Source organism: Uranotaenia lowii, chromosome 3, assembly GCF_029784155.1.
Source record: "Uranotaenia lowii strain MFRU-FL chromosome 3, ASM2978415v1, whole genome shotgun sequence".
Lineage (NCBI taxonomy): Eukaryota > Metazoa > Arthropoda > Insecta > Diptera > Culicidae > Uranotaenia > Uranotaenia lowii.
The window spans coordinates 139,319,921-139,343,223 of NC_073693.1; the positions used below are offsets into that span (position 1 = coordinate 139,319,921).

Consider the following 23,303-nt stretch of genomic DNA (forward strand, 5'->3'; position numbering starts at 1 on the left):
CAAGCTTACGTTTAGTGAACTTCCTATCGCTTACTTCCGTCTTGATTCCAGATATTTTCCGCTGCTAGTCCCTACACCTTTAATAAACCTAGGTTAGAGATTCAATTTCCACTTTTCTCAATAAATTTCTCACCTCAATTCGATTTCGGTTCAATCTGGCGATTCCTAATTGAAAACGCTTCGTTGCGTGGTATTGTAGCCTAGATTAATTAACAATGCATTAGAACTATCACTTTTAATCACTTTTCATAGGCATACCTGTGCTCAACTTCCCTGCGCAGTTTCACTTCGCGCCTTCGTACTAAAGTTGCAAATGCCTAGATTGGGATAATTTTCAATTATTATTTGCGTTACGCAATTCAATCTGATGTTTAGGCCTACCTTAGCACGTAAATTTAGGGTAAGTATTCAAACTCAACAATAACCACTGCGAACTTAGCTTTAATTTTCTTCTGATCACCAAACGATACTACTTGCATTGAAATTCCACAATCTTTGTTTTGTTTACAATCTATCTCGATTTATTTTTTCCCGCCTATACTCCTGAACTCACTTCTCACCTACACATTCGAACGCATCTTCGAATTCTCCTGCTGTCATTGCGCGAGTGCGTTCAATGGCACTTTCGGTATCGAAAGTCAGTTCAGTGACACGCGCCAATGCATCCCAAATCATCTTCGGAGTGTCCAGCTCCTGGACATACTCCAGCTGGGAGTCGTGGATACTACTGATGATGAACGACTTGCATCTCCGTTCCTTCTTCAAGCGCGCCGCCTGCGCAGCTTTCTTCCGTTGTCGCATCTCCGGCGGATCTTCTGCATCTTCTTGCAGTTCTTCTACATCCGCAGCTTCTTCTTCTGTACACTGGAAGAGGTCGTGCTCTTCCAAAAGCACCCTCATCCTATACTTCCAAGCTGGGAAATTGGAGCCATCCAGCAGCGCCAAATCGTCCCGATCAACGCGACTATCTTCTTCCATTCCGATCGCTTTTTACTGTCCGGTCAACGCAACAATCGAACACTAACGAAAACGTCCCGGGCCCACAACCTAAAGTGGGTTTCGGATGGAATTACGACGGAAATAAAAACGCGGAGCTAACAAAAAAACGTGGTTTGTATTCAGCTCTTTGTTTACAAGTGACAGTGAAGAAAAACAGTAGAGGCGTTCTTAGTAGGGACGAACTAGGTTGCCAGATTAATAATCCTAAGACTATTGAGTTCGAGGAATGCTGAGCAAATCGTGGATACTTTGTGTAAAGAACGTGGTAAAGCTCTCAAATGAAGACAGATTCTAAGTATTTAAGATTCCAATGCGATGTTGTCACAAGTGGTAAAGGCTTTGAAAAAATTCTCCAAACAGATTATACGCTCTTTTTTTTCTCAAGGTATTTTAAGCTTCAGTAGCTTATTCGTCCCGAAGATTATATGCTCGATTGCAAGGTTGAAAAACAGCTGATCAGGTTGGTGCGATTGACAAGAAACCAGCTTCGATTGGGCAGAAGCCCTAGAGATGCGAAAAGAGTCATTAAAAACACTTGTTAATCAGTTTTTTGACTATATTAAAAGTACATCTTCATTGAACAAACGGTACAAATAAAACGTATGTGCAGTTAAAAATATGTTTTCTAAAGGTTTTCAAATCTTTATAATATATAAAAAGGAATTTCCATTTGTGTGTTTGTCTTCAAGCTTAGTCGTTTTAAGTCCCAGAAAGCTGAAATTTGGCATGGATGCTCATTAGGATCAGGATCAGGAGTTCCATTGTGATGAGAACCAGCAAACAAGAGTTTTTTTTTTAATTTTATGTAAAGGGTCGTCAATATTACGTTCACTGTTTATGTGTTATTGACATTATTGTACATTGGATTGGAATGAAAATTTGTGTATGTGGGCTGGACAGTATCGATGCCGAAAAAATGTGATTTTTATGAACCAGCCACCGTGTCCTGGGAGTCCTGGGACCAGCTGGTCACTCGGAGATGCTTGGCCCTGCTGCTGCTTTATGGCAAGTTCCCCAAGGATGTCGAACCACCGCCAACAATCACCATCTCGAATTTTAAGCGAAAAAACTAACGGCTCAGAAAATTTACTTGGTCCTTATATTAATTTTTGGATCAAGACTTTCTGCAAATATTAAGAAAATTTTCTCAGTTCAATGCTTAAATTTAAAAATTTAAATGCTACCTCACGGTACGTGGAAGAGTGTGTATACCAAAACCGGGCCCCTGGAACGAGCAAAACCGGTCCTCGTATTCTCCCGTATTGGTGCGTTTGCTCTTACTGTGACTGTGTTCAAAAGAAAAATAATAAAAATAAGGAAATGCATAAAATGCATACTTTTAAGGAAAAATTCAAAGAAAATCTAATTACGTGGTTTAAAAAACGAGTCGACAATGTGTCTGAAGAAATAAATCTGTTGAAGTTTTATAGTTAGAATTTTGACCTTGAATAATTTAGAATAAAAAAAAATAATCTGAATGGTTTCATAGAAATTTTGCTTCATATGATTGAACTTTTAGTTGATCTTCACCATTTGGCATCGCTGCACCAGGCACGAATGCGCACCCACAGCTACCAGAACACATTCACATCGACCGCCAGGCAGCGCAACGAAGGGAAAACCCTCTGGGGGCTTTTTCCCAGTTTTCGGTGTGCCCCATCTCGGAAAATCGATTTCGATTAGCGCGGTTCTTCATCGTCGGGCGTCGTCGTCGTTGTCGTCGTATTGTAGCATGTTGAAGTTCATCAACAGCAGCATTCAGTAGCACGATACGGCCAGCAGGAATGTTCAACTGACATGACTCTGTTTGCCGCTCCCACCTCAAGTTGGGCTTTCGCTTCGGAATTGACGTCAAGTTAGTTTAGGCAGCCTAGCTAGCCAGGCCAGGCCAGTCAGCTACAAAAAGGACACCCTCCGGGGACAACCAACCGAATGACGGTGGACTCGAGGAGCGAGAGAAATGGCAGAAAATTGGAAAATTGTGCAATCAGTCACCAACGCCCGGACGGAATGAAGCATGGATGGCGGAAAGGAAAAAAATAATACGAAGATAATCGATAAGTTACTCCAGCAGAGTCATATTTATAAATAAACAAAATCATATTCATATGCAGAGTGACTAGGAAGAGACTCAAAGCTCTTAAACATAACACAACTATTGAAGAATTATGTCATTCTCACTTTGTCTAGAAGACATAAGAACTGATGTTGTACAGAGCGACAGTAATTCGTTGATATAAAAGTCCGAAGTTCGCAATACCGGTTTCAAAACCAGAACAAAACGATATTCGGAACTCTAGCCACCTAAAACCGCAAAAATAAACACGTAACTCTATCAAAACATGATCATTCTTATCATTCTTAGAAAAACATACCCCCAGGGGAGTTCACGAAATTAGATTAAACAACTCCGGCTAACAAACTGACGATTTCTGCCGAAAACGGCAACTCAATAAAATAAACCCAACCCTAACTCAGCTAGAGCTGATTAAGTGCCCGTAAATTTGTTTTAACAGCATATATACCATCTGCTACAAAAGGTGATTGAGTTTGATATTTCGATTCCGACCAATTTCACAAAACCCGATTATGTGCTCAAATTTTTATACATTTTGGAGATGGTTATAAATTTTATATATTCAAAATATTGATATAAATTTTATATATTCAAAATACAGAAAAAATATCTAAACAATGAATCTTAAATCATAAATATCGGACTAGATATGTCACCAGGGGAACGAAGTCCATTTACTGGTCAAAACGATAAAAAAATAATTTGTCTTAAATTTTGAGGATCGGCTAGGGAATGTTAATAATCCTTATGTGTATAGGCTTTATGCCGTATTTTGTTAAGAATGCCTATATGAGTAGGCCTCATGTTGGGTTTATTACATTGAATGGATTTTCTTATCCATTTTGAAGGTTTCTCGGGTATATAATAAAATCTCCGAAAAAATACTAGGCACAATTTTCCCGTTTGTTTAGATAACGTGCCAACGCTGCTTATAGCCGCCCGGTATACCGTAGAATTCTTCGGCAGAGGGTGCTTAAAAATCTGCAAAAATCAATGGTGCTCTTTTTGCCCCTAGTCAAAAAGTTTAAATAAAAACGAGTTTTGACCAAACATGTATAGAAGTAAAACTTGTTTACATCATGTTGCAATTTGTTTATTATAGATCCAGATGATACATCTATACTTAAATCTTATTTCTTTATGCAGGAACATTCCCAATATTCATCACTTTTTGAGTATACAGTAAGGTTTTTTTACACTGATATACGTACCGCGTAAAAAAACCGTGCAAACGTTTTAATTCCCGCAAACCGCGTAAAAAACCGTGCTAATTCCCGAAAATTGTGTACAAAAAACCTTGTTCATTCCCGAAAACCGTGTAAAAAAAGACCATTCAAATTCTGCAACTCTGAAATTTGAAACAATAAAACATGTAACATGACATTTAAGACCTGAGAATTGAGACTTGAGACCTGAGACTTGAGACCTGAGACTTGAGACGTGAGACTTGAGAATGTAGACTAGAGACATAAGACTTGAGACATGACACCTGAGACCTGAGTCCAAGGACATGAGATCTGAGACATGAGACCTGAGATCTGAAGAATGAGGCCAAAGACATGGGACAGTAGACCTGAGACCTGAGACTAGAAACCTAAGACATAAAACACGAGACCTGAGACCTGAGACATGAGACCTGAGATTTATTTTTTCGGTTTTCTCTCCTTCATCCAATACAATGTAGCTTTATTTAGCATTCGAATCATGAAAAGTTGGGAAAAGTAGGTACTTGTTTGTTCTGGAATAAGTATATAATTTCGATAAAATCTGATCTCGTGTATTGCAACATAAATTACACACAATAATCATTGAAAGATGCTTTACTAATAGTACCATGAACTTTTTCAAAATTTCGAACGGTTCGAGCAATAAAGTAACGTATTCGGTCAAGAAAACACAAATTTGTTGAAAATTTCCTGAGAAATCAAAGGGAAAATCAACCGTCCCTACTTCCTAGCAGTCCATAACAATTTACGTGATAATTTTTTTTCGCTTTGCGTCTATCAATCTCATCTCTTCAGCATTTGTAAACAATATGTTCTGCATCACTTTGAACGTAATTTTATCAAAATTGATCCACTGCTGATTTGTTTTTTTTAGGTTGAACTATACGAAAAATCGTCCCCAGTGTTTCTCATACATTTTTGAAAATATTCGATAGCATCAGTTTTCAGCTTAGAAGGCGTATATACACGCTCCTTTATTTTAACTCAAAATTAAGTACGACCGAGGTTCAAAGCATAGTTCGATTCTATGAACTTAAAGTTAAGTACCCTTTTTCCTCCTTGCGATGGTTCAAAACGGAGTTCGAACTGCGAACTCAAAATTGATCCTTTTTTTTTCCTTCGGCGAGGGAGCAAAGCTGAGTTCGACCTTATGAACTAAAAATTGAACTCTCTTTGTTGGACTGAATACACTTAGCGAGTTCAGTTCGAACCGGAACAGCAACCAACGAACACGTCGCAAAATTTTGTCGTTCCGGAACAATTACCGGAAGACTATGAAAAAACTTCATAATGGAATGGATGTTCACCGTGTCAGCGTAAAATTCTGTCCGTCATTGTCATCATACGATGAGCGGCTTGGAATGTCCGGAAACTTCCGGATGTTGTTTACTTCCCGTAGGAAGTAACATCCGGAAGTTTTCTTTGACCGGGAGTGTCAAAACTTTCCAACGCTCTGTAATTGCAATGCAGTATACCGGAACAGCAACATCCGGGTACAACAAATTTTAATCATCCTTTAATTCCCTGAAAATAAGCTACCTTTGAAAAAAGGACAAATTCGAGTTCTACTGCCGAACTTAGTATTGAGTATGCCTATCAGAACTTACTTTTGCGCTTGCCCAGTCAAACTCAAAGTTGAGGGCTGCCACCGAAGTGCTGTTTTGAACCAAAACTACTTAATTTTGAGTTTTAAAAAATGAGCGTGTACTTGATTACGATTTCATATTCATTTGGATTCATGAAAATTTTACTCAAAAGATTATGAAGTCGTCTATAATTTATCGTTCACCCGGAATGTTGCTCACGCAACATCGTACTACTCCAGATTGCAGCAGCTTCGAAACAGCGAATAACAATCGTAGAAACTACGGCACAAACACATTTTTTCCAATAGCTTAAAATAATCTCTGAATCTTCTACTTTAAGTTTGTATTCATCATTTTTTGAAAATCCTTACCATATCTGAGAAAATAATAATTTCTTATAAGCTAGTATTTCCATCCGTTTGTTTACATTTTCTTGCACACACACGATCTGTCAAAAATTAGCTTCGAAATCGCCAATAGACCCTTACGCTTTACATCATGGGTAGCCAACATTTGCAACAGCCGACCAAATTTCGGAAATGAGATTGGCTAGCGGGCCAAAAAAACCCAATTGTTCTCGAGTGTTCAAAGAACAGTTTTGAAAAAAAAACATTTGCCTTGGTCACATCGAGTATAGATAGATTAGTCTTAATAATACATTCTTCTTACTTGCATATTTTTAGTAATTTTGCTCCATTTTAATAATAGTAAAAATATTACGCAATACGAAATGAATTATCCCTCCTAACTTAAGTCAATTTTATAGTCTTTAAACATAAAAAAAGGCCACTCATTTTTCAAAGTTTTCAGGTAGGCTGTTCTCTTTAGAAAAAAAAATGATAGAAAAATTAAAAAAAAAAAACAAAATGGAATTGTTAAATGAAACTAAAGTTCACAAGCTTTTGACATCTAAAAGAAAAAAAATTTCAACAAACTCTAGTTATATGATAAATAATATTGATTTATTTCAAAGTACGGACCTCAACCTCAACTCAATCCAACTCTTTTTCAATTTTCCAGTATCTCGATTTGGCAAGTGTATTAGGAAAGCCTTCTATAAACAGGATGAATACGAATTTGATTCTTTTATAATTAGTACCAAACCGGTTCTAGTTTAATTTTACTTTCCAACTGTAAATTTTGTCTAGTTTTTCATTATTGATGCACGTAAATACAGAGCACGAGGTCAATTAAAATATATTTTGATTTGGTTTAATTTTCATAAATTTCCTTTTCTGTTAAAAAATTAGCAAACAGTAACAAATAAGAATATTTTTCAGAGCAAAGTTTCGATATTTTACGTAATTTGCTGAATTATTGAATTTCGATGGATGAACGAAGTTTTTGATATAGAATTTAAGTTACGATTGGTTGAAGTTGTTGTAAAAGTAGATTTTTATTTATGATTCGGTGATTTTGTTAACGGTTCTTAAACGATTTTTTTAATGATTCATCTATATTTCTGAGGCTCTTCAGTATTAAAACTAGAATCCTCTTGAATGCTCTTCATACCAATATGTTATGTAGTCACCAAAACCTAATCAGAAAACATTGAAAAATGTGTGATGGAATTTACAGATAATGTGTCAAATATCGTACAATTTTTCATAAATTAAAAATTGTAATTGTAATTGTTTTTTAATCAGTAACGACAACCTTTTTGTAAAAATACTCAGAGCCACGGGAGAATAAGTGCAAAAAGATCGATTTTGAGTAAATAATTCCAAATGATTCTCCACGTTTCAAATTATATTTGGTTTCAGATGATTTAAATACTATTCGCATACTTTTACGTTCGAAACAAAATTGTAAACGTTTGAAAAATGTATGGAAAATGGCCAAATACAATAATTTGAAAGCGTGTTTTCTTCTCGAAATAAGATTGTTTTAACCCTTTGGATTATTTCACTTAAAAGATATTTTCAAATCTTTGTTTGGAATTTAGTTATTGTAGGTAGATTCAGATATATTTGGCCTGCCTTCGACCAGACCGAACTGAACGCCATGAGAAAAATTTTAAACGGCAGATTTTGAGACTCTTATTATTCTTATGTGCGACCGAGACATCTGAAATAATTCAATGGGATTTGTTCCTTGGATTCGAAATTATTGATTTTGGTTGATAAGTTTTACAGATTTTGTCTATAAATGAAAATATTAGTACATTAAACTGAAGTGACTCGGAAAAATGCTGATGGCGTTCAGTTCGGTCTGGTCGAACCCCGACCATTTATACAAATGATATATGCAGCCTTAGAAGAACGTTCAATTCTTAGAACATGGCTTCTCAAAAAAGAACTTCGCGGGCTACAAAAAGTTGTTCGCGGGCCACATATGGCCTGCGGGCCATGGTTTGGCCACCCATGCTTTACATTGTAGAGAGGGGAAGAAAGGAGGGGGCTCCATATAAATTTTGTTGTTGTAAAGCTTAAAAACTTATCAACCAATGGAACTATATTTGATATAAGAGGATTTTTGGTAACGAAAAAAATGGGTATGATTATTAAAGATGACCTCCATTCAGCAGGGGGCGAAGGGAAGGACAGGGGGGCTCTTTAATCAGTTTTTAAGCATAAATCCAAAACATATCAAGCAAAAACAACCATATTTTATAAGTTAGGTTGTTTGCGTACGATTAATTTTATAGATCAAGATTCAGAAAATTAGTTTAAGTCATCTTAGTGTTGCAATTCAAAACTCCATCTGCAACTTTAATTTTTTTTGCGGTTGCTTATGACATATTATAATTTGATTTAAAAAAATGCCAACCAATCAATAAAAAATTTAATAATTTCTGAAAATATCATTTGTTTTTGAAAGGTGTAGCAAAGCACAGCAAGGTCAGTTAGTATCAATTAAATATAAAAAAAGTCCAGAGAACTTTCAAACTAAAAAAAAATCCACGTTGTTTCACATCACCCAAAAAATATGGAAATTTTCCCAATTAAACGCAATTACCATAATAAAACCAAATAATCCTCATTGGCACCCCATTTGGGCTCACGCAATTCATTTCCGGTTTTTTTTCCTCTCGTCGTTTACTTCCAGATTCCAATCGTTGCTGCTGGTGCTGCTCCACCAAGAAATCAACCAACCAAACCAAACAACCGTAACATCCGATTGATCAATGAAGAAAAACGACGGCGACCCGCGAGAATATCCCTCCTTTATCGGGAGTGAATGGAAAAGTAGTAGTAACAATTAGCATATCTTCGCGGGAGGATCAGGGGAGGTGGTTGATGCAACGTCCGTCCCACGGATGAATAGAAACGTCGTCAACGGCGTCGTTGTTACACCTGGTGGCGCAATCTACCCGTGAATCAGTGTGCTTTTGGGTGTTGGTGTTGTTGGGTGGGTGGCATCCCCCTGATAAGGTGGTTCAGTTGCATGAAAGTGTTTAGAAATTGTTGACGTCCTGGGTGCAACACGGAATAGAAGAAACAACCCTTAAAATCGATAAAGGATACAAAAATAGCTCCGGGGTTTTTTTTGCTGCCTTCATCGTTGGTTGGCGACGCTACTAGTCTCGGAATGGCGCTAATGTGTTGCTGTCGTTTTCGTCACCATCGACGTTAAGGGTGCTCTACAGGGAGTGAAGTTAAATTTTCTGCCTTGCTCCTATTCGGGTTTGGGGATATGGCATTGAACCAATTTTCCGGTTGATACGAACGTTTCGAGGTGTTTTCCTCTGATAGGATGGTGAATAAGTTTGGGAATAAGTGATGTATCGCCTTGGAATAAGTTCGGGGAAGTGCGTGTGTGTGTGGTAAATTGGCTTTGTCTGGGTCAAAAATAGATCACAGCTAGCCGTCGAGGCCTCTCTCTAGTTGTCCAATTACGGGATATGGATTGCTGTAGCAGCAATTACATGGATTACAGGCATTCGATCAATAACAACTTCTGCTATCCGTACTCGCCCGGAATGGTGAGGAGCGCATCTCCTTACCCGATGGGTTTCGGAACGGGCCCTCCTGGTGCTGGCCGCTACGGATCCTCCGACTTCCGGTCCAGTTACTACGATAGCTTCGACAAGTATGGAGGATACGGCAGCTATCATCATGGTCCCGGCCATGGCTACGGATCCAGCAGCAATTACTACGGAAGCTATTCATCGTATCGGAATTTCGCATACAACGATTTCTACCACGGGCCTCCATCATCCGGGAGCCATCATTTCTCACCCTACGGTCCATCGCACATGTTCAATCGTCAGTCGCTTCCGTTCCAGAGAGATTCCTTCTATCATCACCGGGCAGCAGCCCTTTCGGAGCATCCCCATCAGCATCAGTATCCAAACTTTAGCACTAATTATCCCCTGAAACCTACCGAATCCGAAAGTGGCTCCAGCAACCCTTTAACAAACGCCTCCGTGACCCAGCAAAGCCCTCAGCAAGGCACGGGCAGCAATAGTCCGTCGTCGCATTTCAACTCCCAACATGAACAAAGCAGCAGCGAATACGGCCAGAGCCCAGATTATTCAGCACAATCGTTCAGTCCCAGCCATCACAGCGGCCACAGTCCTGGACCCGGCAGGGAAAACGGCGGCGGCTCCAGAGACAAGAACTTTTCATCCGCAATGTCAAATGCAACAGGTAAGTGAACGTCGACCACCCACAACCAAAAAGTTCTGGTAGATACATAATATTCCAGTGGGATGGGAACACGTGGGTGATTCCCCATTCAATCCCGCTTGTCGTCGTCGAGCGAACGAGGGAGGGAAAATGTATATAAGGTAATAGCAATAAACGAAGAGCTACTCACCAACACAAGCTGTTGGGAGTTCTGGCAGTTTACGGATTTGAAAACAAAAACAATGGCTTGGCATCACAAATACAGAGATGGGTACAAACAACTCGGGGGGAAACCGGTTTCTCGTCCGATGAAAATGGGAAAACTTGTTTCACTCGCTGGGAAAATGTGAAGAAAGAAAAAAAGGCGGGAAATGCCCTCTTGTTATTTGTTTTTTTTTTCAATTAAGCCTATTGAATGGAAGCAATATTTCTTGCTTTTGTTACCGAAAAATGAATTTCTTTTTTTCTTAACAACATGTCTTCGTTTCCAAAAAATCAGAAAATCTCACAATCTGTTCCAGAAATTTTAAGATTCTATGGGAAACCAAACGTTTGATTTAAACGGTGACACCAGTTGAATAGCCTTCAGATTTGCTAGCGTTAATCATATTAGTTACACTCAAAAGTTGATGTGTAGAAGAATGACCATGACGAAAACCAAATTGTTCATCAGGGAAAATAGAATTCTGATTGAAGTGAATCATCATTATATTCAAAATAACTCGTTCTAATAGTTTACTTAAAGAAGGAAGCAAACTAATTGGTCGATAACTTGAAGCCATGCGCGGATCTACGGGGGGGGTGATCACCCCCCCCAAGCGGAAAAAATAAATCATGAGTAAAACGGTCACAAATTTTTTAACTCAATTTAAATGAAATATAACTTTTTCGTGTGTTGAAATATCTTAAAATTGACATTATCTACCATTTTTAAACGTGCATAAGCATTCAATAGCTGCTTAAAAAAAATGCTTGAATTGAGTATAAACAGTATGCTTCGTGTTGGCTTCGGGCGTGTTCAAAGGATGAAGCTTGCACCTCACTCTTAAATGAATTTCCTTAAGCATGACAGCAGATTGGTTTTCTTTTTTAACCGATATCCTGAGTTGTTTTAAGCGCCAGTACCAGAAACGTCGCTTGATAGTGACTAATGAATGATTTCTTGAAAAGGCCTGAAAGAAGCCAACATTTATTTCCAAGCTGATCATAAAATGATTTCTTGTTTATGCATGTTTACAAAACTTGATGGTTTTCTAAAAAAAAACTTTATTGGGTCCCAAATCAAAATTTGTAATAATTGTTCTATGTACGGCTAGAAATCATGACAAGAATTCATGACATAATTCTGACATTTTCAGTAACACAAATATCAAAAGCGATCACGTCCTTGAACGGACATCAACGTTTTGTTAACTAAAATGTTGGAGGTTTTTTTCCTTTTCTTATCAATATACGTAGGCAACTGTGCGTAAGAACTGTCAAAAACAACTCTATAGTTGATATTATTTCCAGATGAAGCAACCAAAAATCTTATCGATTAAACTTTGCAGACATCCGGATCTGCTACCGTTAGTCTCTGCTTTCAGGAACATGCATGCCTCCGAAGATGATAAGGGGCAAGTACACACATCTGCAACTGAACCATAAAAGCTTCGAAATGTTTTCAAGTTCTACTAGCAAATCTGACCTCCAGAATGATCAGACGTTCGCATCTGCTGCAGACCCATTAGTCTATGAAATAGATATAGGTGCTGTTTTAAAGACTCATCCCAAACCTTACTCAACTATTGATGATATCACAAAGCTTAACATTTGAACTAGACACTAGGTAAAGTCTGCTTCATTTAATATTGGAACAAATTCTTTTGCTCATTGTGGCGCTCCTAGTGGACGGATTTGGAAACTTTTTTCACCCACGTGTCGGGTAATTCATTACCTTTCACCATGTATTTATGTCATAACACCAAACGATAGCATTTTGTAAACAACCGCCATGGAAGCCGAACGGAGAGATCAAATTGTGCACAGTTTTCTTGAAAATCCATTGTTGTCGGCATCGAAGCTAGCTAAACAGCTTAAAATGCCCAGAAATACCGTATGGCGTGTTATCAAGCAGTACAAGGAAACATTGACGACGGCTCGGAAGCCGCATTCGAAGCGTCGGAGTGGAACTGTCGACCGGAAACTGCGTGGGAAAGTCATCAAGGCCGTCAAGAGGAATCCCAATCTTTCAGACCGCGATTTGGCCAATAAGTTCCAGGCCGCTCACAGTACGGTGCGACGAATTCGTCTCCGGGAAGGAATAAGGTCATTCCGAGCCAGCAATCAGCCAAATCGGACGCTGAAGCAGAACAATGTGGCCAGAATCCGTGCTCGAAAGCTGTACGACCAAGTGCTGACCAAGTTCGACGGATGTAAAGTCTGCTTCATTTAATATTCGAACACAAACAATTGCGTGTAGTTCAGTCATTTATTAACGAATTCATAATTTGTTTTTCATACAAATGTAGCATTTTCTTTACTCTTTCATAAAAAAAATTAAAAAAAATTATTCATTGCTGTTTCGAAGAAATTCTCGTACTCGTACTCGTAAGAAAACTGTGCACAATTCGATCTCTCCGTTCGGCTTCCATGGCGATTGTTTACAAAATGCTATCGTTTGGTGTTATGACATAAATACATGGTGAAAGGTAATGAATTTCCCGACACGTGGGTGAAAAAAGTTTCCACATCCGTCCACTAGGAGCGCCACAATGAGCAAAAGAATTTGTTCCAATATTAAATGAAGCAGACTTTACCTCCACCACAATTTTCGTTTCCATACTCCGAGCAATTTAAAAGTCGAAGTGCAGAAAAACGAAACGCAAGTGCATAGCATTTGGAAACATTTAAAAGTTGGCTAGTTTTTTCCAAAACTGAGCAAGGTTATTTTTGTAAAGTCTGTCCGCTCTTTGAAATCAACCTCACTGGTGGAGTTAATAAAACTGTTCAATTGTTAAATCATGTTACTAAGTCACTGACTTGTAATAACGCTGTAAGTATTCGATAAGATATAAAGAGCCGAATCTATTCAGCAAATCTCTTTAATAAAATTAAATGTAATGATTAGCAATTTATATTTTATTTGTCTAGATACGTGCGTATTTGTGTTTTTATATATATATATATTTTACTGTTGTTTGATTCACGTCTTTAAATTGATATATTAATGGAACTTCAAGTGAAAAATATGTATAATTATTGAATAAATAATATAATTGAAACTTGTGTAAATGGCTTTTTTACCCGAATATAGTAATAGTTTCTAAATTAATTAGACAAAGTTTTAACTATAAAACCAGAGATGCTCATTTGAGTAAGTTGAAATCATATCAACAGACTTATTTTTGACTGAAAATAAAAAAAAGTACGATTTTCAAAATTAATTTGCTTACAGATTTCTAATCTGATAAATATAAACAAATGGTCATTCCATATCCCCAACTAGATAAATAAAAGTAAATTCAACTTCATACCAGTGAAAAAAAACATTCTTCTGCGTTTTGCCTAAGACTAAGCCAGCCACAAACAGATGTGGCTTCTTTTCTCTTCTTTGAACAAACATTTTTTTTAAATTGTCTTAAACATTATTTACATGCTGCTGAATTCTCTTCATCTTTATCATCAACATTTTTTCTGTCACAGTTTTGATTTTTTCAATCACTTAAAAAATGTTGGCTATATTTACTAAATCACCCCCCCTAAGAGCAATCTCTAGATCCGCGCCTGCTTGAAGCAGGCTTCCGAAAAGTACTGGCGAACGACAGTTTTCTTGCGAACATCGCACATGCACCTCGATGAAAGCTTCCCGAATATTTCTTCCCCGACATTTTTAAAAGGAGCGGTCGTGCGATGTACAGCGATGCCTTGTTTTACCTCATGCGAGAGTTTGTTCGTGGGTATGAAAGTTTTTTAAGCTCCGTGACAGTTTCGGGAAAATCTTCGTGACAGTTTTCAATGCGTTGAATTTCGCATGACAGTACTACTTACTCCGTCCGACTGTAGCCGAGATTCGCTCGGGCCGAGTTAATTTCGAACGAACGTATGAATTTTCCTTTTGCTTGAAGCTACTGCGGGTGGTGATCACCCCAATCACCCTCCCCTTCCCTTTTCGCCTAACCTGCACCGGCACCACACACCGCGTTACGAGCCGATCGTATGCTGCTGCTCGGTGCGAATAGATGGCTCGTTCGATCTATTCGATCCGAGCAGCAGCGCATACGATCAGGCATGGGTACGGTATGGGCTGGGCACGACAGTCACCCGTGACAGTCCTGCTCAAAACTGTCACGCGCTGCAGCCGACAGTAAGATGAAATTATTTTAGAAACAGGAGGCCTGAAGGGATGAAAACCGAACTGTCAGTTGGGTTCGCTACAGCTTAAAGCACAACATTTTCGGCAACGCATGCTTTGAGCCGATTGTTCAGATACAGCCTGGGTTCTCGCACGTGTGCGATGTAGCCGAAGCGTTTCGATTCGTTACCGACGGTACAGCAGCGAACCGAGTGGTAAGGAAAACCGAGACAGTTTGTTTGGCAAGAAAAAGGTTGTCATAGCAAAGCTCTACTTTTCGGAAGCCTGACTTGAAGGCTCTGAAACACTTTTTCCAGGTTTCAAAATTGCAGTTCCTTTGACATTTTTCCATTTATTTTAAAAATAAACCAAGAAAAAACATTTATTGAAGATTTTAACTAAATAATTTAAAGTGCTTTCAGGCAACTTTTTAATAAGAATATAGAAAATCCCATCTTCTCCCAGAGCTTTCATATTTTTAAATTTTTTGAAAATCAATTTAAGTTCATCAATATTTGTCTCACAAGAACTTTCAAACACATTTTGTTTAGAAAGAATATCATCAAATTCTAGGGAAATTTGAGCATCATTTGGAATAACAACGTTTAAATTAAAATCATACGCAGACTCAAATTGTTGTGCTAATTTCTGCAATTTGTGCTTTTTCTGCATTAGAAAGAAGTTTATCCCCATCTTTCAAAGTAGGAATTGGCTTCTGGGGCTTTTTCCGAATTTTAGTTAATTTCAAAAAAGGCCTTGAGTAGGGTTTCATGTCCTCTACTGCTTTCGCGAAATTTTCATTACGAATGAAATTTAAACGACGCGACGTTTGATCTCTTTTTGAAGGTCGCAATAAATAAATTTCAAATAAGGATCCCTAGTACGTTGATATTGGCGTCGACGAATGTTTTTCAGTCGTATCAAAAACTGAAGATCATCATCAATCAAATGTTGATTAAATTTATGTTTAACTTTGGGTATTGAAGCGGCTTTAGCAGATGACTATTGACTATTGAAGTTGTCAAATTTCCTATAGCCATATCTATATCTTCTATTGAACTCAGTGGAACGTTTGCATCCAAATTACGTCCAATAAAATTCCTATATCGCTCCCAGTCAGCTTTTTGAAAGGTAAATGTTGATTTTAAAGGGTTTTCAATGGGACTTTGAGATCAAGAAAAAGTCACTGGAAGGTGGTATGAATCGAGGTCCGCATTAGTAACTAATTGGCTACAATGCTCGCCTAAATCCGCTAGAACCAAATCAATTGTGGAGGGGTTTCCAATTGAAGAGAAACAAGTATGCCCATAAGGATATTCAACAGATTTAAAAAAATAGATTTATTTCTGATGAGTTTTTGTAAATCTCTCTTCAAACAATTTTTTTGTTCACCGTTACATTGAAAAGGCAATTATGCAGCTACAATTATAATTTTCCCCATAGAAGTTTCTAATTCAATTCCAATTGTTTCTAAGCCTTTTGTATTGAAAGAAGGAAGAAGTTTCAATATGAGACGACTATTGATGACAATAGCTACACCCCCACCTTGTCAATCAAGTCGATACGTTGGCGTAGGTCAGTAAAAACAGGGGATTGGGTCGAGTTCCGACAGTATATTTGTACTAATACAAACGAATATATATACTTCAAGACTAAAAAATAGGATACAAAATTATAAGAATGAGGTTATGGAAATGAATAAGCTAGACTTACATTTAGTCGACCTCCCCAAGCCAAACAAAACCTATCAGCTTTATAATTTTCGCCGTTGGCCTAACCTGTTTTATGGTTTAGAATTAATTTATAATGCTTTACAGAGTTAATCAAATATTTCGTACTCACCGCAACGCTAAATGTTCACAACAACAATAATGGCTTTACACCTCGCTCAAAGGCAAATCTTAATTTGTCCTGGCGACGAATCTGTGCGAACAATCAAAATGAATAAAGGAAAGAGTTCTAATTTACATCTAAACAACTTACTTGTCCCTCCAGCTGGTACAATAAAGGTTCACAAATCTTCGAACTTTAAAACAACCGAAAACCTCTTAATGTCGCACTAAATCAAACTAACTTTTTCTACTGTTGCGCGTGGTACTTTTTCTCAAAACTAACATAACGGTACATTCTCAACAAAGATCAATTTTCACTCTGCCCCGGCTTTAACGGTCAATGTTGCCAGATCGAAATGTCAATCTGATGACAGCTACACTCGGTTTTCTCCACTCTTGCCGAAACACGATCATTTCACAAAATTTTAAAGAAAGCATTGCTTTTCAAATTATTGTCCGGCTTCAAAAAAGTTTCAGTGATGGCAGTAATATGTATGTTTTGGGTTTGGAAAATTCGGAATCCAGAATCAGAATATATAATTGACTTGACTGCCCGGAAAGAGGACTTTTACAACCCACACAATTGGTTACACCGCGCAATATATCAATCTAGCGAGTTACACGTGCATCGTCCTAATTTCGAACATTCTCAGATTATCCGAAAATCCAAGCAGGCCGAGAAACTGAAACCCATGCCAACACAATCGCGACGCCGCAGAACTTTCGCACATAACGGGGAAGAAAAAAAAATCGACGATTGGTGGCAGAGCCTCTTCGGATAGTTAGCAATGCATCGATCTTAAATCAAAATTACTGGGCTATCAGGAACCTGACCGATTGAAAACTGCCATACACAAAAACATTTGGCGCTATGTTCCTAATGCAATAAACTATCGATTTGCACTCGAAACATTATAAGAATAATTTTAATTGAAACCGCGACCGGAGCGAATACAATAACCGAACCGTACTGCTCGACTTCCCGAACGCGAATGCAAGAAAGTGGATGCATTTTGAGCCAAAACAAAAAAAAAATAGACTTCAAAACGCCTCAGAAATTATTTGTCCAACCATTCCACATATGGTCTTGATATTTTTTACATTCAGCTACACGCTAACTTTTGGCTACTCCTTAAAGGCGTAAAATTGACCCGTTATTGAGAACCCCCATGATCTGTCAAATAACGGGTCATTATATCGGATCAATATTACCCCTTATTTTAAAAGGCTCGATTCCCTTCAAAAAGGGCAGTTTTAGATGCGTTACATTAAAAGCGTTGAATTCGGCATGATGAGAGATGTTGTGGTAAGTTTTAATTGTAAAAATTTGAATTGTATTCTTTCCGAATTTATATTCATTCATTTTATTTCAGCAGAACAGCAAAGTTCCGGACGAGCCAGGCAGACACAAATAGAATTTAACATGAAAACACGCACCGAGGCGATCTAAAATTGAAGGTAAGATTGATGGTTAAAGTTTTCTTAACTTAAAATCTAATCTTTTCTTTTCTTTCAGGATGCATCGTAAGATAATGATAACATTCAAGCGGGGAAATCGACTATTCCAATCATCTGTAATTTAAAAAAAGTTATTTAAGTGAATCCAAATTTGAAAAAAATTGGCATCTCAATAAACTAAATGAAATAAAACATGTTGTTTTTATTTATTTTCCAGGGAACACATTCTCTATAAACAGAACCTTGAATTTCCACCATACGGAAGCTTTCGGAATAAGGGGTAATTTTCATCCGCTGCGTTTGAAATAAGGGGTAAATTTCATCCGGTGCAAGCGTTATCAAGCTGAGTACCCCTTAAAGGGTACAGCGGCTGTATCCTTTAAAAGGAGTTCTCCCAGTCTCATCGAATAACGGGTCAAAAGTATTCGTTAAGGGGTAGCCAAAAGTTAGCGTGTATATTCAGTACTGTCAGACATCTCAAAAGGTTCTAATGCACCAAAAATACAATTGGCAATTAAAATACAAAAACCTAGAAAAAGAGTGTTAAAACAGTTTTCTGATTTTTTAACTTTTCTAATGATAATGAAAAATCTATTTTGTTTTTATTTTTTTGTATAAGTTTCTTAATAAGGGGTCAAAAAAGTTGTTTTCATCGACAAAAAAAATCTCAACGAATTGATTATTTATACAGCAGAGGGTAAAAAATATTCAAAATCGGCTTGTATGTTTTAAAGGACATACGTATAGAAAACATGGAAAACTCGAACAAATTTTCGATACATTTAAAATTTGAGTTGTTTTTTTAACTTGAATTGAGAATAATGAAGTGCATTCCAAAAGACATAAAAATGTTAAAATACATGGGTTCCAGGCCTGTATTTAAACACCGTATGAGTGAAGCAAAACGCCACTTACTTAAAAAAAAAAACTATCAACTGGAGTGAAATTTACGATGCAAAAATATATGAAAGACTATTAAAAACCCTTGGGATTTTTTTTATTATTTTGGTATCCTAGAAAATGTGATGTTTTTGAATTGTTTTTTTTTTATTCAATCCCGCATTTAAATGTTATAAACTCGTGAAACCACATTTCAAATCCGAGGAAAAGTTACCTTTTTGAAAAAAAAAACATATTAAAAAGGCTAAACTTCACTTTAAAATAAATTTAAAAATTAAAGAAATATGAAAATGATTTTTAGATTATGAAGAAATATAAACGTTTGTTACGCATGAATAATTGAATCTTGGAAATACGAATAATCGTTCTCGGTCCTTCCTGGTCGTGCCAGCGGCTTTAGCGTAGTGGTGAGAGTTCAAGTCATCTAAAGGGTGATACGTTCAAAATTTGGTCAATATCAAATTGACGTATTTCTTTCAATTTTGCATTTTAAAAAACCTGAACACCCTTCATTTTGAAGGTGTGTGTGTGTTTGTGTAGAATGTTGCTCCTATTTTGATTTTGGAATTCACTCTTCAGTTGTCAAAATGCCGTCCAAGGAAGAAGAGCAGCGTATCAAAATTTTGCTCGCGCATCGCGAAAATCCGAGCTACTCGCACGCAAAGCTGGCAAAATCGCTAAAAGTTGCCAAATCAACCGTTACAAATGTTATAAAAGTGTTTGGGGAACGTTTGTCGACAGCCAGGAAGTCTGGATCGGGGGGAAATCGAAAACCAGAAGCCGCTGAGACGACAAAGAGAGTTAACGGTAGTTTCAAGCGAAACCCTAACCTCTCTCTCTCCGAGATGCCGCAAATAAGCTGGGTGTATCGTCTACAACCGTGCATCGAGCCAAAAAACGAGCCGGACTATCGACTTACAAGAAGGTAGTGACTCCAAATCACGATGTTAAACAAAATACGACGGCCAAAGCGCGATCCCGGAGGCACGACGATGCTGATGAAGTTTGACTGCGTGGTAATGGACGACGAAACCTACGTCAAAGCCGACTACAAACAGCTTCCGGGACAGGAGTTTTATACGGCAAAAGGAAGGGGAAAGGTAGCAGATATTTTCAAGCACATGAAACTGTCAAAGTTCGCGAGAAATATCTGGTATGGCAAGCCATCTGTACCTGTGGCTTGAAAAGCAGCATTTTCATAGCTTCCGGGACTGTCAACCAAGAAATTTACGTGAAAGAGTGTTTGAATAAACGCCTGCTGCCTTTGCTGAAGAAACACGGTTGTTCCGTACTGTTTTAGCCGGATTTGGCATCTTGCCATTACGGTAAAAAGGCCATGGAGTGGTACGCCGCCAACAGCGAGCAGGTGGTTCCCAAGGACAAGAACCCTCTCAACACGCCAGAGCTCCGCCCAATTGAAAAATACTGGGCTATTGTCAAGCGGAACCTAAAGTAGACCAAAAAAAACTGCTAAGGACGAGCAGCAGTTCAAGGCAAACTGGCTTTCTGCGGCGAAGAAGGTGGACAAGGTGGCTGTACAAAATCTGATGGCAGGGGTTAAGCGTAAGGCCCTGCAATTCGGATTTGGAAAAGCGGAAGCCTAACTGAATATTTTTCCTGAATTTTATACTAATTAAACTTGAAAAAGAAATTTAATTTGATTTTTTAAATAAACGATTTCACCGATTTACACGCCGAGACGGACTGTTTTAGCGTGGTTCCAAACCCGTGTTTTTAACATCGTTGGGACCGCTCTTATTGTAGGGTCCATCGCTAATCGTTCATACAAGCCCAGAAATAGTATTCTTGTGATGTGACTAAGCTGTGGATTGTAGACTCTTGACTCTACAATCTATAGCTTGATCACTAGAATACCATTTCTGGTCTTGGTACGATCAGGGAAGGAAGTATTAGTTAGGATCCGGGATTACTTGGTGTGTTGCTCTAGTCCCTCAAGATAAGTATTATATAAGGAAATGTCGTACAAAATCAGTAAAAATATATTTTTGTAGCGTTTTATTAAACTTTTAGGGAAAAATACTTAAAATAGTTTTTTGTTGCATAATTTGATAGATTTGACACTTTTTTACGCTTGACTTTTGCCCAATATCTTTCGATGGGACAAAACTGTTTGGCAGTTTGGTGGATTAAAACTTTATTCAAAACATCAAAATTATTCTTCTGGTACCATTACAATATATCTCAGGTGTAGTGGCAGCTAATTAGATTAGGCTAGAACCTCACAGGGCCTTCGTATGACTAGACAAACAGCAAAGCCATCTCCTGAAGATGGTTCTTCTTGTAAACTTGTCCACACATGGTTGCTCCAGAGATAATAACTTTTATCATCTTTCAACGACTGTGAAACCTACATCAACATGGATTTCGGCTAGTTTTAAAATACATAAATACTTCCAGCCGATAGTTTAAGATAGTCTCATTTAAGATTCTAGATTCTGTCTCAGACATGTCGTTGGTTATTTGTAGGAAATTGTAAGAAAAAAAATCAACACATTTCATCCCAACTAATTTAAATCACTCACTATAGGTACTGTAGCCTGATAGTATCGATCCATTCAATGACATATGCTGAAAGCTATCTTCCACTGATCCAAATGGATTTTCACCAGTTTATTCTGTAAATGCTTCTTTCTATGCTTGAGGCTCTTCTCCCAACGTTTTATGTGTGACTTCCTCAAACTTTCATTCATTCCTAACGTATAGAGCTCGACCATTCACTCACCGCCTCATTTCTCCTGAACATAGTGAAAATTCCCCAAAACTGCGCGCCCAAAACGAGACAGTTAGGTATCTGTTTTCCGTTTTCACGTACGCCCACTGCTCAAAATTCATCGATCTTTTTCGGCCAACATCAGAAATCCAAAAAAAGGGAAGAAAAGAATTGGATCTACATTTGAAAAACCTCCCGGTCCGACCCGAATCGTTTCGCCGAAGCGCCAAGCAGGGAGGAAATGATGCGAGACACGCTTTTTGTCACTTCATTTCCGCGCGCGCTCTTTTTTTGCCAATTTACCGGAACCGTTCATTTTCTATGTACTAGGAGGTACTATACTATAGGGTTCTACCATCAGCTAGTGGAGGTGCCTCCTGCATCGGTAGTGGTGATTTCACTACATCTTGTATCTGTCAGCAGGACAGGACGCGCCATGTCGCTCACTCTCCGCAAATTCGCTCGACTATGTACCTACCAAACAACCTTTCTGGGACGGCGGCGTTGTGCTGGGCTGTTTACCTCCACAACCACCCACTCCCAAGACAGCCCTTTGGGGCCATCCTGTGGGGATTTGGCGGTGGAAGCAATTTCGGAATTCCAGTAGCAGCATTTTTTGTTGCTTTCTGTTGCTGCCCGAAGAGCTATTGATTTTATGCTGCTGCTGCTGCTGCTGCTACTAGCCTGGCTGCTTTCGTGTTCGTTGTGTTGTTCTGCTCCCAGAGCAGTGCATCTACTAGCTGATTTTAGTTTGAATATTTTCCTTCTGGGTGTAGGCACCAGGCAGTGCCACTAAACTGGGGACTTAAAAAGACTGTCTGGAAAATATTTCGTAATATGCGTAATATTCCAATAAATATGCATGGTTAGAAGTGCATAAATTCAGGGGTAAACAATCAAAATAATATCAAATCTAATGTTGTGAGTTCGTCTGGATACATCTTGGTTCCAAAAAATTATCAGATTTTCAAATGTGATGGAAAGTATTTGAGAAACATGAGATTTCAAAAGAAAGAAAGAACATAAGCCTTAAATATCGTGATTTTATTGAAAAAGATACAACAGCTCACCTACGGGACAGTTTCCGCTTGCGGAGTCGCTTGGAGTCGAGCGAAATTCGCCTCCTCACTCCGTTCTCCTGCACGCCGCCACATTGAGTATTGAGTACCACTCAAAACTCGTCGCTCGAATACTCCAAGTGTACGCAGGTCCTCCTTGAGCAACATCTATGGCTCGTGCCCGTAGAGACCGTAACCGATCTAATGAGCGTCGTATACAAGTTGCACTTCATGCAAGGGCTAAGACTTCTCGGTCGCAGTTGCTTGTGGAGTCCATAGTCGGTACGACTTCCGCTGATCATTCGCCGACGGATCTCACGGCTGGTGTCTTTTTTTGGCTTTGAAGTAAAAGAAATTTTTTCTTCCTTCTGTTGAGACTAAATTCTGATGAAATTTTATACCAAAATAAATTATAGATATTTTTCAAAGTATAACTTATAACGCTTTACAGTCTTCAGCAAAGAAGTAAAAAATAATATATAGTCAGTGATTGATTTATCATAGCACTTATTTTTAAAAGCCTTATCAGTAA

General features: G+C 38.2%; 1 protein-coding gene and 1 long non-coding RNA gene across 2 annotated transcripts in view; one reads left to right on the forward strand and one right to left on the reverse strand.

Moving 5' to 3' along the window:
- The window catches only part of LOC129750562 (filaggrin-2-like), a 98,979-nt gene that overhangs the window by 19,697 nt on the left and 55,979 nt on the right, over positions 1-23,303 (forward strand). Inside the window, exon 2 of the mRNA XM_055745530.1 lies at positions 8,937-10,480. Coding sequence (XP_055601505.1) covers positions 9,733-10,480 — 748 coding nt within the window. The 5' untranslated portion in view covers positions 8,937-9,732. The remainder of the gene's footprint in view (positions 1-8,936; positions 10,481-23,303) is intronic.
- Positions 55-514, reverse strand: LOC129750563 (uncharacterized). The gene is made up of 4 exons (XR_008738413.1): positions 382-514; positions 259-317; positions 134-200; positions 55-77 (listed from the first exon to the last, which is right to left on the reverse strand). It is a non-coding gene; the product is annotated as an uncharacterized LOC129750563 (long non-coding RNA).